Source organism: Girardinichthys multiradiatus, chromosome 19 (genome assembly GCF_021462225.1).
Source record: "Girardinichthys multiradiatus isolate DD_20200921_A chromosome 19, DD_fGirMul_XY1, whole genome shotgun sequence".
NCBI lineage: Eukaryota > Metazoa > Chordata > Actinopteri > Cyprinodontiformes > Goodeidae > Girardinichthys > Girardinichthys multiradiatus.
The window spans coordinates 29,147,292-29,163,720 of NC_061811.1; the positions used below are offsets into that span (position 1 = coordinate 29,147,292).

Genomic DNA, 16,429 nt, shown 5'->3' on the forward strand with positions numbered 1-16,429 from the left:
TTTTTGTTTGAGGTTAGACTATCGTGGCTTGTATCCAGCCATGGGAAAAAGGAAATATACCATTTCTCAAGTCTGTAAATTTAACAGGAGGACAAAATAAAAATTAATTGCTCTTACCGAGTTATACAATTATTTAAATCTAACTTTCAGTGCACTAAACAAACAGTAGACTACACCAATATCATCATTTGAGGTTTGCATGCATTCAGTTCTGCACAACTCTCTTAAAATCTGAATATAAAACACTTTTAGACAGAATTATTAGGGCACCAAAATTATTGACCTGCTTGAAAAAAACCAAAACAAATATAGCATTCCAGAAAATAGAACCTCATACCAACTGTGAAGAAGAGTTGGAACTGTCATGGTTTGGGATGTTTTGCTGCAGCAGGACTTGGTCAGCTGACCGTCGTAATATCCACCATACAATCTATCATGTATCGGGGGGCATTTAAGGAATCTGTGAGACCTTCGGGGAGTGACTTGAAACAAAACCCCTCAAAAATCTTGTGGTTGAAAGTGAGGCGTTAAGCAAACTTTCCTCATAATGATGTCATAGACTGGTGCTTACAAGATGCCTCTCACTGAAATTATTTTAGCCAAACGGGCCAAGACCAGCCATTAGAGGGCAGGGATTTTAAAGTTTTCCCACAGGTACAATATACAGTTTGGTGATATTTTTTGTGTAATAACTGAAAAAGTATTAATCTTTGGTGTTTAAGTCCAATATAATTGTTTCATTTCCTTTGAAATAATGGAATGTTTAATAGGGTGACAACTCTATTAATAACAACCTCTGTCTTACCTGTTCAAATAAAATTGTAAAATTATTCAATTCAAACAAGAAAGAAATACATAAACTATAGTTTTGTAGATCATTTCTATATGATGTTATCTGAAGAACATTTAATTTATTTCTTTAGTTACTAAGGTTTCCTGTTCTGGCTGCCTAGGAAAACAGTGCACTATAAACTTGGAAATTTGGGCTGAAGTAAATTTTAATCATCATTTAAGTTTTATCCAAGCATAATTGTAAATGTGACGTTCAATAATGTTTCACTTCTAACATTAACTTTATAATTTTGTTAACCTATCCAACCTACCTATGTTGTTGTTAGTTTTTTCTTTTTGTTTTTTGTTTTTTTGTTTTCTGTTCTGCTGTGCTTTGTCTGGGAAGTGGACCTGTGTGTGGTTGTATGTTTGGGGGACCAAAACCCAGACAATTTGCTTCTCTAAGGGCCCTACTGATCTCTTTCCTTCTGGGCATTGTTAACACACACCTGTGTGCTCCAGCGCAGGTGACTGCCAAGACTCCTGCTTTTATAGAGTTTTTTGCTGATGATCTGCTTATTGTGCTTTAATTAGATGCATGGGCGCTACTTATTCAGCCAAAAGCTTCTCGGTTTTTTGTGTTTTAATTTAATCAATGTTATTTGTTTACACTAGGGGTTTGATTTAAATAATGTCAGCACATAAAGACCAGATTGTTTTTTATTACATGCTGATATGTAAAGCCCTAGAACTACTTCTTTTCACCGTGAATTTATCTCAGCAAATAGTAGAAACAACGTCAACATAAGCTACTTGTTGTGTGGCATGACCTCTTGGGAACCTCTTCAATCGTGTCACTAACAGGCTTAAAATCCAACCCGACACATCATGTGTCTCTTAACGGGCCAAGGTCCTATTTATAAGGAGCCTTTTAACAGCATGGAGTCGGGCGCCTGCGCAGTAGAAGCCGGATTGTTGCAGGCTCAGACTGGGCGGCCCGTTACCAAGCACTGCACCGCGCATTGCCATAAGGACTACTGCCAGCCAGATAACAACACGGAACACAGTGAGTATCGGCACCTTTACTCCCGCTCTGTCACGCTCTCCTTCTCGTCAGCTCCTTATTTTGCCCGTGAAAGAGCGTTTTTCCTTCACCTCCCACACAGAGAAGATGTTTCCCCTCCGCTGACAGTCCTGAGGTATTCGAGGAGGCCTGTAGAGGGGGCCGCTAGGAGATCAGCTCCAGCGTTGCGGCTTTTTAACCAAAAGGCTTCCAGCGTCAGCTAACGGGAGCATTTATTGTTCTCAGCTCCGACTCGACATGTCAGACCTCCACCCATTTATAATTTGCAGACTTCAGCAGCTCCCTCTCAGGGTTTTGCTGCAGCTTTTTCCCAAGGCCCCGCACATTTCTTCCTATAATAGAGAATAGACTGAGATCTTTCGTGTGCTGCTTATTCTTATTCATAACAGGCACTCCTGTAGCCGTATATGTGTCTGAGCCGCTGTGATTGAGTCTCATAATAGGGGGGTTTGTGCATATGATGATCATGTCAGTGATTGTGAAGCAGTTAAACCCTACTGGAAAATGCTGGTATGCGCTCTGCTGAGGCTGCAGTCAGAGTGAACATTCCAGCTTTAAACATGACTCAGTTATTAGTAGTAAAACTGACATGACGTGATGATCTATAAAGGTAAATCTCAGTGCATGGAGATTATCACTGGTTCATTCAGTCTGGAGCTGTCAACAGCTGCTCTCAACAGCGGTGATCCCTCCCCGTCCCCAGTTCGTCCAGTTTAACCAGAGGATCATGTTTACAACACATCTGTAGATTAAAACCTCGTTACAATGAGAAATCAAATATATTTCCCAGAGGCCATTATGTGACAGGTCACATTGGGTCTTCTAGATCCACAGCTGCAACATGAGCATGTGAAGGCAAGAGAAGTACCACCCATCGCATTTTCTAAGTATGATGAACAACACAAAGAACAACACAAAGTGGTGCTTAACTGTGAAGTGGAAGGTAAATGATGTGTGGTTTTAATTGTTTTACAAATTTAAATGACTGAATTCTTTTGCATTCAGCCCCCTTTTCTTTGTTAACCCTAAAAAAAAAAATACAATCCACATCCTTCAGAGGTCCTCAAATTAGTAAATAAATCTCAGAATGAGTAAAGCTGTTCAGTGAAGGCCTCAGAGGTTTGTTAGAGAACATTAGTGAACAAACAGCATCATGACGACCAAAGAACACAGCAGACAGGTCAGAGATAAGTTGTGGAGAAGGTTTAATGCATGGTTGGATTATAAAACAACATCCCAAGCTTTCAACATTACAATGGGCAAATCCATGATTCAAACATAAAAGGAGTATAGCACATCGTCAAACATACCAAGACATTGGCATTCACATAAACTGGCTGGCAGAGAAGCACCCAAGAGGCCCATAGTAATACTGGAGGAGCTTCAGGGTTCTACAGCTCGTGTGGGAGAATCTCTCAGTACAACTGTTAAATCAGGCAAGAGGAAAGTTGTTGTTAAAAGAAAGGCACTTTTGTAGTTTGCCACAGGCCATACAGGGGACACAAACATGTGAAAGAAGGAGTTGTGGTCAGATGAGACCAAAATGTAACTTTCTGGCCTACAGATGAAATGCTATGTGTTTTGGACAACTAACATCGCACACCACTCTGAATAGATCATCCCAACAGTGAAACATGGTGATGGCAGCATCATGCAGTGGAGGCATATGGTTCCTCTGCAGGGACATGGAAGCTGTTCACAGTCGATGGGAAGATACAGAAGATGGAGCTAGATACAGGGCAATTTTACAATAAAAACATGAAAAGCTGTGTTTAATTTCCCTTCCACTCCGCATTTATTGAAAGGTAATCAGTGTTTAAAAGTATATACAGTAGCCAATTGAGGAAATTCTCTGTCCCGATGAAAATTTAATTGAAATGAACAAAGAACGCCAACTGAAATAGTTGTTGTTTTTCTCAGGAAGGGGATGGCAGTGAATGTGCACGCAACATCCGTGTCCATTGACAACCTCAGCCGCCATGACATGCTTGCATGGGTCAACGATTCCCTACATCTCACGTACACCAAGATCGAGCAGCTCTGTTCAGGTGAGCTCAAGCAAAAAAGGAGATTCTTCAGCTACACCTGCTGACGTGTCTCCATTGATCTAACACAAACAAATTGTTGTCCGTTTGTATTCTCCAGGAGCAGCGTATTGCCAGTTCATGGACATGTTATTTCCGGGTTGCATTCTTCTAAAAAAGGTCAAATTTCAAGCCAAACTGGAGCATGAATTTATACACAACTTCAAAGTTCTTCAAGCAGCTTTCAAAAGGATGAGTGTTGACAAAGTAAGCATCGTTCATCCCCTACTTTTACCTTACAAATCTAACTAACCCCTCACATGAAGACTCAAAGATATTTCTTGTTTTCACTGTCCAGATAATTCCAGTAGAAAAGCTTGTTAAAGGAAAATTCCAGGACAACTTTGAATTCGTGCAGTGGTTCAAGAAGTTCTTCGATGCCAACTACGACGGGAAGGAGTACAACCCCATGCTAGCCAGACAGGGGCAGGATGTGGCCCCTGCCCCCAATCCAGGTGATCACTTTATCCACAAACCAAAGAGAAACCCAGGTAAACCAAACACCTTTGGCTTTGCTGCACGGCCTTGCTGAGCTTTTGGATGGCTCAAAAACGCTCGCTGTAAGCAACTGTTAGCAGCAGGATTCACAGAGTGACGGGCTAATTTCACTGCTCAGCATCTGCAGACCTGTGACACTGTGGGGCTGTGGTTAACACCACAGTGCATAGAGGGATGCAGCGTTGCTTCTAAAACATGAACAAAAATATTTTATATATTCACCTGTATTCTTCACCACACAGCTCTCGCAACTACAGCATTATCTAAATAAATTAGAATATCATTAGAATATCATTTAAAAGTTAATTTATTGTAGTAATAAAAAAAAAGTTTAACATATTATGTAAATTTATTGCACACATGGGGGATGTATTTCAAAGGTTATTTCTGCTCATTTTGATGATTATGCCCTACAGCTTATAAAAATCTGAAAAATATATATATATTGCACAGAATCCAAAAAAAGGTATTTTTAATTTAGAAATGTAGGCCTACTTAATAGTATGTCCATATACTGGACAGTATATCCAATACTTGGTTGGAGCTCTTTTTGTATAAATTGCTGCATCGGTGCAGGTTGGCATGGAGGCCTGTGGATCTGCTGAGGTTTTCAACAAGCCCAGAATGCTTTGTTTGCAGCATTCAACGCATCTGCTTTGTTGGGTCTGTTATCTCTCATTGTCCCCCAGACAACAGTTTGTCAATTAGGTCAGATCAGTTCGCTGGCCTATCAAGCAAAGTGATACCATGGTCTTTAAAGCAGAAACTTTTGGCAGTGGGATCAGGTCTCAAGTCCTGCAGAAAAATGAAATCAGCATCTCCATAAAGCTTCTAAGCAAAGGGAAGCATTGAGTGCTCATACTGGACATTGGAAATTGGATTCTGTGCCTCTCAGCTTATCCTTCGCTCTCTGTGTTTTTTTAAATGAAATGCAAGTAGCAAGTGATAGCTTGTTTAATCTTAAGGGAGGACTTTGGACCACAATCTAATCTTTTTTCTCCTTAGCCTAGGTAAGACACTTCTAAAGTTCTGTCTGAGTCAGGACTTGCTTAACTCAAGAAATGAGACAGCTGTAGCCCATATCCTGGATACGTCAGTGTGGTGGCTATTAAGCTAAGAATCCAGCTGCAGCCCATACCTTAGAAAATTATCCCCAAACCTTTGAATGGGATTTGCTTCTCATCTTCTCAAGGCTGCAGTTATCCCTGTTAATTCAACACTTCTTTCTTCCACTTAACTTTCCAACTTGCATACACCATTCTGTGAAAAGCCAGCTTCTTCAGCAATTACCTTTTGGGTTTTAACCTCATTGTGGAGGCTGTTAGAGACTTTCTGGTGGACAACTGTCAAGTCAGCAGTCTTCTACATAATTGCATAGGCCATAACGTAACATTTCTGTGTTATGCATTTTCTGATATTTTTTGAGAAGAAGAATTTTAGGTTTTGATTTGCTGTGAGTCGTAATCATTGAAAAGTTAAAGAAATAAAGGCTTGAAATACATCACTGTGTAATCAATTGAATTACTCAAATTAACTTTCCAATGATTTTCTAATATATTCAGATGTACCCATATTGTTCCAAAAGCTGGTCTGATTAACAAAAAACAAAACTGCTTTCAGATTAATAACAAAATGTGTGTCTTGTTCAGTAGCTTGAAAACCACGGAGAACAATCTCCATTGAGCTGTAGTGTGTCAAAAACCAGCTTTGAGACTCTGTCACTACTTAGCTGTGTGGGTGGAAATGGGCAGGATGACTGCACTTATTTTGAGAACTGTAGTTATGCGTGTTGGCATGTTTTGTCTTTGAGACCTCAGCACTTTTTTTTATTTTTTATTAAAGAAGCAAACTTCTCAACCGTTTTACAATTTAATTAAATGCATAATTTTGATCGCTAACTTCATGTAACATGTATTTAATATCAGGTTTATAATAAAAATAGTCAAAACTATTTTCTCTAGTATGGCATATCAAAGGCACATCATGCCACGAGCTGACAGCATTAGTGCTCTAGATGTGCTTGATCTGTCGCCAAGTGCAGTGATCTGACTGGTTTACAAAGAAATGCTGACGAGTTTCCCCTGTCTCTGACAACTCCAGGACCACAGCGAACATCTCCAACAGTTCCTAAAAACATGCCAACACTACAGCGAGTCCAGCACAACATGCCTGCCATAAGGAAGAATCCATCTTTGTCCAGAAATGGGGGCAGTGATGCCGAGATCATGGAGCTAAATCAACAGGTAGAGTTGCACAAAGCTAACGAACCGTCTTACTGTTCTCTCCTCATCGTTCTGCAGATTTGTCGTCTTCATTCCCCTCTCGTTCTGGGTCAGACTCTGTCTGGATGGACAAGTCTTCCATTGTTGACATTTTCTAATCAATTTGGCTCTCAGATGCTCCTCAGAACAGGGGTAAAGGAGGAGCCTGTGGGGCTACAATAACAAGGAATTCCGACCAAAGCATTGCAGTTCCACTTTATATAGACCACAACTGTATGATTTAAATGTGAAAAGGAAGGATTTAAAAGCATGATATGTCCCCTTTAAGATGGTAGAAGTTTGTTTTTTAGCTATTAGCTTCAGCCTTCTGGACCAACTAATCTGAATACAATTCAAATAAAGTCGCCAAATGAGTGTCTTATCAACTGCAGATTAGAGATTAACCACGTGTAACTTTTTTTTCTTGTGTAAAGTGCCTTGAGACGATATTTGTTGTGAATTGGTGCTATATTAATAAACTAAATTGAACTGAACTTAATTAACGTTTTAACGTAACCAAATTTGGAAAAATCTATACCATCCCTTTTAGATCATTGCAATTCAATACAAATCTTACTTACTGTATGTAAATGAAAGTGTTCATTGATTATCTAAACCATCAACATATTGTTTTCTCTTCCTCAGTTGATGGAGTTAAAACTGACAGTCGATGGTCTAGAGAAAGAGAGAGACTTCTACTTCAGCAAACTACGGGACATTGAGCTCATCTGCCAAGAACATGAGAGTGAAAACAATCCTGTCCTCAGCAGGATAATTCACATTCTCTATGCAACAGAGGTACCTGTCCATTAGGACTCATGTTATATTTAATTTTCACTGGTCTTTAACAAAACATTTCCCATATGTATTCGATCTTTAAAGGTTTTACAGTGTGATTTCAAGAGACGTATCTGTAACTATTAGAGATAGATGATCAAAACATGTTTTTTTTTGTCATTGTTATCAAGTCAATTAAAAGAAAATAGAAATCTGAGGGATGTCCATTTTTTCTATATCTTAGGAAGGCTTTGCCCCTCCAGATGAGGATGACCTCGATGAACAAGGTCACCTGGACCAGGATGAATACTGAACTCCCACCACCTCCACCAGCTTTCTTTTCTTTTTTGGCCAGATTTTTTCTACTCTCTGCACGCTTTCTAAATCCTCCTCCTTATCCCTGCTCTCTGTCTCTTTTTCTTTCTTAATCACCTGTATATCTGTTGCTAACCTCCACCCTCTAAATGTCTTTCCACAACAGTTCCTTCCTATTATTTGCTGTTCCTCCTTGCTTTCACTTACACAGCAACAGTAATAGTAATGTAAGATAATATCCCAGTGATTTTAGCATGAGCAATGTACAAAACAGAAGTGGAGTTACAACAATGGCTGAGTTTCTGTCTGTAACGGTTAACAATATTGATTTCTAAATGAATACTGTTTTTTTTTTATTTTATTTATTTGACTTTGTATGTGCTGTTAATACTACTGTTAGAGCACAGATCAACACTGCTCATGTGCCATCATGACACTCCTTGAGCCACTAAATCAGTAACAAAAGTGACTTTTGAGTAACTTTTAATCCTATTTATTTAACTTTTATTTTGTTTCAGTTGAATTTCTGTAGTGGTAGAAGTTTGTTTCTGTAGCAGAACTGTTGCAAACCTACTGTATGTAAAATGAAAACCAAGGCCATGTGTGCTGCGGTTTGTGCTTGGGTCCGCGTCAAGCTTTTGTGTTTTTGTTTGCGGCGGGTTTTAAGCATGTGAAAATGCCGAAGAAAGTTGTTCGGTGTGATGACTTCAGAAACGTGATCATTGCTCTGCAAATATTCCTTATTTATGAGCAACATATCTGAGCATGAGAATGTTACACAGTGACTGTGAATGAGTGACATTTTGTATATGTACTTTATGTGAAGATTTTGTAAGTTGTCGCAAGATTCTGGTTTATTCCCACAGTATCCTATAGGCTGACAATGCACTGGCCTTTAAGCTTAACCTGCAGACTAAAAATATGGTTATGTAGCAGTTTACACAAATCAATACAGACACATTTCTACATGATGGCTCTCTTATCACTAAAATGATTGTGTTTTTATGTCTAATTTGCTGAAAAGATGTTCAGAGTTTAGTTGCCATCTGAAGGAAAGTTCTGATCTGTGGTCAGTTGACTGGTTATCATTACTATCCAGTTAAACAAAGACACTTCGTTTTCTTTCCCTAAGATATTTTTAATTTGTAAACTGGCTGTCATCAGCCTGCTGGAACATGCATTCATTGACCATGTCCACAGAACAATCATCTTTTGAGTTTTCAATAAATACACAGTTGTTGAACAATGTCTTTGTTGTGTCTTGTGTGAAAAGATCTGATTACTCTTTGGCTATTTGCAAAACTTTAACGTGTCTCTAAATTTCAAGCTTCAAGTGCAGAGGAGAAAACTTGGAGATATGCCATATTTTCCATTATTTCTCATAGATGATTGTAGATTTTATCATAGCGGATATTGCATTTCAATTGTATAACTTATATAAGAGAATCAGCTGTGATATAAATTACCATATATTATTAGAAAATTTGGTTCAATTTGGACTAAAATTTCAAAACTTTTCTGGGCTATATTAAAAGGATTGGCTGACCTTAAATATCCCTAAAAAAGATGTCCATGGGAGTCTCATACGTGCAGTACCATAGAAAGTAACATGTGACTAAGAGCACTATTATTCATGATTACACTGTATTAAGATGAAATAGAGCTACAGTCATGTAAAAAAAACAAAAAAACAAAGGACATTCTATGACAGCCTATGTTTATTTGACATATTTGGACATATGAATAAATAAAATAAATCCTAACAATACTGGGAGATTCAAGTAATATAATTTAGCAATAAAAACTAAAAAGACCTCTTAAAACTTTTTGTAAAATATAATTTAAAAAATGTATTCCCATGTAAAATATCAAAAATTACACACAGGTGTATAATATCAGATGTACAAGGAAAACCTCATTAATAAAAAATTAATAAAACATCATTTGGACTTTCTTGGACACCTCATGGGTGACCTTGTGTGTCCAAGAAAGTCCATACCAAAAGGGGCTTGAAAGATGCTAAAAGAAGTCTCCAACAACTCTTCCCTAAAATGCTCACACCAGACCAACAGCAGGCTCTTGCTACTGGTAATATGAAGATGCTATCTAGACATCAGAAAAAAACAGCACAAGTTTAACCTTCATGGGAGCTGCGCAAGGTGGAAACTCGAAGAAAAACATGAAGGGAGACCGTAGAGCAAGACCAGGACTTTTGAAAACAAATGCTTATTGAACAGGTTAGTCTAAAACAGAATTGAATCATAACCAACTGTAAAGCATTGAACTTAAAGTGTCATAGTTTGTGGATTGGTGCAACAGGATCTGGCCAGCTCACCATCATAAAGTCTACCATGAATTCTGCCATGCGTTTTAGGTTGGTTGAGGAAAATGTGAGGCGTTATATAAATTGAGGTGAAGCAGAACTGGACCCCAAAATACTAAAAAGACCGAAAACATATTTGTAAATCAACCAAGGCAAGGCTACGATTAAGAAATGGAAAGTCTTGGACCGAGGCAAAGACCAGATCCTGATGTCACTGAACGCAGACTGCGGTCAAGCAAGCCCTCACGGAGTTCTGTAGGTCACGCTAACACCATGCATTACGGTAGCAGCCGGAAGAAGACATTTCAAATTAAAAGCAGTATGTTTTACGTATATCGGCTGGAGTGGGTTGACGTCATTCTTGCATCCGTGTTCTAATTTTATTGGTCAGGTAAATTGTCAGTGGATAGAGGTTGTCACTATGCAAATAAATGAACTCAGCAATTTAGATAAATTAGAAAAATAGAGATTTTGAGGGCTTTAATTTTGGAATTCAACATCAGATATAGGTGAACTTTGGTGAGCAGCATCTGGAGGTGTGGTACTGTCATCCAGAATTGAAAGTATTCACTGAAAACAGGCAGTTTTGTTGCCACATTGACAACAATTTAGTAAAAAAAAGTTTAAAAAACAGAATTTGAGGGGCTTTAATTTTGAAATTCCTCATCAGATGTTGGTGAAGTTTGGTGAGCAACATCTGGAGGTGTCCTACTGTCATCCTGAATTGAAAGTATTCACTGGATTTTTATTTATTTATTATTGAATCCAATGGGAAATAATGGGCTCTAAATTGATGAACACACCAACAAGCATATAATACTATGAAAAAAGTACTAATATATCTCCATATTCACAGTCGGACCTGAAAACTAAAATTAGAACACAGAGCAGCAAGAATGACGTCAACCCACTCCAGCCAATATAAGTGAAGCATACTGCTTTTATTTTGAAAAGTCCTCTTCGGGCTACTACCGTAATGCATGGTGCTAGCGTGACCTACAAAACCCCGTTAGGACTGAGGCTGACACCCCACTAATCCAATCCAAGACTATTAGAAAGCAGCACATTGAATCAGAATCAGTCAATCACCATTTATTCACAAAAACAGAGTACCACACACAACACGCTTCCATTTATAAACAACAATATAAATAATAATGTATTATAATATAATATAAATAATATAAGGACATTATTTAGTAGTATAAATAAAATAAAAACATGACATAATACAGAAATATAGAAGGTAGCTGAAAAGGTAAGATTATTTACATGGTAATGATTGTATTGGTTGGGTAAGTATAAAGATCTATTTACATTCAAATTCAATTCAATTCAAAAATACTTTATTAATCCCAAAGGGAAATTAAATGTTGTTATAGCTCATATTATGAAGGTTTCCTCAAAGAGCCGTTGTAGATGCTGATGGCTGTGGGTAGGAAGGATCTCCTGTAGCGCTCCGTCTTACAGCAGATCTGAAGAAGCCTCTGACTGAAGACACTCTGTTGTTGTAGGACAGTCTCATGAAGAGGATGCTCAGGGTTCTCCATAATGTTCTTCATTTTATGAAGAATCCGTCTTTCCACAATGATCTCCAGAGGTTCCAGAGGAGTCCCCAGAACAGAGCCAGCCTTCTTTATCAGCTTGTTGAGCTTTTTTAAGTCCCTGGCTCTGATGCTGCTTCCCCAGCAGATGATGGCAGAAGAGATCACACTTTCCACAACAGACTTATAGAAGATATGCAGCATCTTGCTGCAAACACCAAAGGACCCAAGCTTCCTCGAGAAGTACAGTCTGCTCTGTCCCTTCTTGTAGACGGCTTCACAGTTGCATCTCCACTCTAGTCTGTTGTCCAGGTGAACACCGAGGTATTTATACTCCTCCACCACCTCCACTTCTTCTCCCATGATAGAAATAGTTTTTGACTTATTCCTGTTTCTCTTAAAATCTACAATCATCTCCTTTGTTTTAGTCACGTTCAAAATGAGATGATTGTTTCCACACCATGCCACAAAGCGGTCCACCACCTTCCTGTACTCAGCTTCTTGTCCATCTCTGATCCACCCCACAACTGCAGAATCATCCGAGTATTTCTGCAGATGACAGGAGTCTGTCTTGTACTGGAAGTTTGAGGTGTACAGAGTGAATAGGAATGGTGAGAGTACAGTCCCCTGTGGTGCTCCTGTGCTGCTGACTACCTGGTTAGACTCACAACCCTTCAGTCTCACAAACTGTGGTCTGTTTGTCAGGTAGTCTTTGATCCAGGAGATTGTTGAGGGCTCCACCTGAGTCTTCTGGAGTTTCTGACAAAGCAAATCAGGTTGGATTGTATTAAATAAACTGGAGAAATCAAAGAACATGATCCTCACAGTGCTGCTGGCTTTGTCCAGATGACAGTGGGTTTGTTGAAGCAGGTGTATGATGGCATCTTCAACTCCAACTCCACAGCGATAAGCAAACTGAAGGGGGTCCTGATGGTTTACTGTTTGCTTACTCAGGTGGGCCAACAGGAGTCTCTCTAGGACCTTCATGATGTGGGATGTCAGGGCAACAGGTCTATAGTCATTGAGGACTGATGGGTGAGTTTTATTTGGTACCGGAACAAGACAGGAGGTCTTCCACAACACCGGAACCTTCTTCTGGGCCAGGCTAAGGTTGAAGAGGTGCTGCAGAATCCCACAGAGCTGCTCTGCACAGGCCTTCAGGACTCTAGGGCTGACATGATCTGGACCTGCAGCCTTATTCCTATTCAGTCTCTCCAGTTGCATCTTGACCTGACTTCTTGAGACACACAGGTGGAAGTGGGAAGCAAAGGAAGCATCAGCATCTTCTAATATGGTTGAAGGCAAACATGTAGAAGCAGAAGGGTCTAGGGCTGAGGTGGAAGATAAAAAATGTGAGGTGTTACTGGACAGCTGTGGGTCCTGTGGGTCAAAGGAAGATGGAATGTCTGTTTGGCTCTGAGCAGGAGAGGAGGATGCGAAGCTTGTTTTTGAACTGAACCTGAATTACATGTTTACATTTTTACAGTCTTATAGACAATATTTACAGGTGTGATCCCACCTCCAGATTATGGGATGGGTTTCCCTGCCTCTTCAGCTGGCGCTGTTCTACCAGCCACTCTAGAGATTTGCCATTTGAGTTACTGGGGCAGAAAGTGGCACTGCCACTTGGGGCCTCAGTGGCCTCCTCTTCTGCCCTACGTCGCCTATTCCTCTGAGTGGAGCGGGATACAGAGACAGGGGCAGTGGGTGCAGGAGCCACTTGTGTGGCAGGTAAAACTGGAGTTGGAGCCAGTGGAGAGGCAGCTGAAGGCTGACCAGCACCTGCTGCCACCACCACTGACCCAGGGTACAGTAAACTATACTGGAGTGGTGGCAGAGTAGCTGGGAGTGGAAGAGGAGCTGCTGGGGCGATGGGCCGCACAACCGTGGCACTAGCCGGTCGTCTGCCTGGCCGCATCTTAGGAGCCTGTCCCTCCCTGTTTGGGGGAAGCACAAACTCATGTCGGAGCCCTGATGTGGAGGGAGTTTGATCCAGCCTTTCCCGTGGAGCCGGAAGCTGTGAGCTGGCCACAGCAATGCCACCTTCAGCAGCAAGGCCCTGGGTAAGGACACATAACTCCTGGGTGCTCTCCCTTTGATTAAACCTGCAATCAGAAAATTGTCATTTTTATAATTTACAGCAATATTTTTCTTTCAAATGTCTATGTAAAAAAAAAACAACTACTATGCTCACCACTGTGTAAGAGTCCTCTGATTCAGGACAAAAAGCTGAAGAGAGGTGGCCTCAATCAGGGTGTGGCAGTTCAGGACCAGGTTTCAGATGTGGTTGTAGTCGGTGAGCACTTTTGTCCACTGAGGAAGCCAGACTCCGTCCTTATTTGGAGACTTGTGCAGTGAACATAGCTTGATGCACATGGTACTCAGCCAAATCCTGCACCTTATCCCATCCAAGGATGCCATCAGGTCCAAGAACTGGAGCATGCAGGAAAGTATTAGAATACAAAACACAGTGTGTAAAATCTTAGAGAGTTAAAGCACATATACTGTATGAATAATGTGACACTACAGCTAATGATTAGTATGCTCGCAGGGGTTGTCAGGGGTCAATGTTGTCATTTGGCACTTAGTGATCTGGCTATTTGCCCTGTAGATGTCAGAGGGTCATTGTGATAACTCAACCAGAGTTTGGTAGCTAAAGCTTTAAATTTTGGTAGTTTAAAGATCTAAAGTCGGTCCCCTGGAGCTGTACTGTGGGTCTTGGTGATTGTGTGGCTCCCTAGCCACACAATCACCAAGATTGAAAGTGAGAGGTGATATCTCAATAGACGACTGAAAAATATGTCCCCCTCATTTCTGAGATGGTGATTACTCCCCTGGCATACATACTATGAAAGGAAGCAATCATAAACACAAAGTTACTTGTTTAAAAATTGTTTGAAATAACAAAACAATCATTACACTGGATTTCTGTCACTTTTTTCAATCAGTTTCAAAGAACTTACAAATGAGCAACATTTATTCACTATGCATTCACTGCTGCTCTGAAGCAGTGAATTATTATCTTATTGCTACAATACTAAGCGTAATTTCTGTTTACTTATTTATTTTTGGGGGGGGTTTGACAATATCAAATATTAGGCGCGCATGTTTGATGATTCATAGAATTATGATCATAACTGTGATTGAAATAGCACTTAAGCATACTGTATTTAGCTGGGCACAACCTACATAGAGCACAGAATATTATAGAAGCAGCACAACGTGATTATGATGCAAACATCGCCATATAAATGTACAATAATTAATAGTTATTACTATACTATACTGACATTGACGAGCTACTGCACTTAGGCAACAATCGGGTAAAAACGGAGATGTACATCACAGAGAAAATTATTTGCTGTATTTGTTGTGTACTCAATATTTCTAATAAACAAGTCCAATGAGGTAATATGAACATGACGCCACGTGATACGCAGAGCGCTGTTTGTAATAAAAATATAGAACCTAAGTTAAAAAAAACAAAACAAACAAACAAACAAACCATACAATCTGTCATACATTTAGATGTAAAAAAGAAAATATGTTTAAACTTAACGGTTGCAAAAGAAGTACAGACTGTTGTTGATGAAACGATGACGGCTTTCCAAGTTACTCCGAGAGTTTATAGAGGATTCAGAACGTGAAGCGTGATTGGTCAAAAGCAAGCCAAAGTAAGTCATCAGCTCGGCAGGTGATTGACCCACCGGACTATGAGGCGCTCATCTATTGGCTGGTCGGGTTTAGATTGAGATGACCTATATCTCATGTATCTCATTGCTCACGATTTAAGACATCACAGCCATGTCTGTCGTCTTGTAGGGGGATTAGCTCAGATGGTAGAGCGCTCGCTTAGCATGCGAGAGGTAGCGGGATCGATGCCCGCATCCTCCAAACGTTTTTTTCTTAGGTGACGAAATTTTTTCTGTGGGAAAGTTTATTTTTATTTTTATTTCGATATGTTAACCTGTGTTAAAATAAAATGCCTGCGTTTCCCGCATTTCTTCCTACTTTGACGGTAATTGTAGATATAAGTAAGTGTAGATATTCAGTATTACTTTACATTTTAGAAAGTTCACTTACATTTATAGCAGACATCAACTTTAGCATCTTCTCTAAGTGATTTACGAACAATTTTAGTTCACACTTATTAGCTTCAAGGCTAGACTTAAAACTTTCCTTTTTGATAAAGCTTATAGTTAGAGTGGCTTAGGTTATCCTGAGCTATCTCTGTAGTTATGTTGCTACAGGCTTAGGCTGCTGGAGGACATAACGACCACTTTGACCCTCTTCGCTACATTCTCACACTACTCTCCAATTTTGCATTATTTGCTGTTATTTCAGCTTTTAACATTATGTTCACTCTCTTTTTTCTTCCTAAAAGCTACACCTGGCCTGACTCTGTGTCTACCTGTGACACCTTCCTGGAGGGGGGGCATTGTCCAAGCTTCTGCTGGCAACAACTTAATGCTCACCTTCTACAGATGACCCACATGGCCCTGTCTTTCAGTGTTTAACCCTTTCTCTCTCCTAGACATAGCTACTGACTGACCTTTTACTGTAACTAATTATATGTGCTCTCTTTCAGACTCTAACCTTGAAAACTGGCTCAGAGTTTATCTGTTCTTTCTTTCTAGGTGAAACGACTAAAGGAGCTACATCCATTAACATTTACTTTTCCTTCCCATAGAAAGTACTCCTGGATCAGTGCTTCTTTGTTCTCTTTGTGTCTCTGCTCTGTTCTCTCAAGCCCCCAGTCGGTTGTGGCAGAT

At 39.8% G+C, this 16,429-nt stretch overlaps 1 protein-coding gene and 1 non-coding gene across 3 annotated transcripts; both read left to right on the plus strand.

Moving 5' to 3' along the window:
- The first annotated feature begins 1,683 nt into the window (after positions 1-1,683).
- On the plus strand, positions 1,684-9,038 carry mapre3a (microtubule-associated protein, RP/EB family, member 3a). 2 transcript variants are annotated; one of them, XM_047345308.1, is made up of 7 exons: positions 1,684-1,837; positions 3,776-3,903; positions 4,001-4,146; positions 4,238-4,430; positions 6,538-6,680; positions 7,344-7,496; positions 7,720-9,038. In XM_047345308.1, exons 2-7 carry the CDS (start codon positions 3,783-3,785, stop codon positions 7,786-7,788), a joined length of 825 nt encoding a protein of 274 aa, XP_047201264.1. In that variant the 5' UTR covers positions 1,684-1,837; positions 3,776-3,782; the 3' UTR covers positions 7,789-9,038. The 2 variants fall into 2 exon arrangements, with proteins under 2 accessions (XP_047201264.1, XP_047201265.1); XM_047345309.1 differs by having other exon boundaries at positions 4,238-4,394.
- Positions 9,039-15,478: 6,440 nt separating this feature from the next.
- On the plus strand, positions 15,479-15,551 carry trnaa-agc. The gene has a single exon. It is a non-coding gene; the product is annotated as a tRNA-Ala (tRNA).
- Positions 15,552-16,429: the final 878 nt, after the last annotated feature.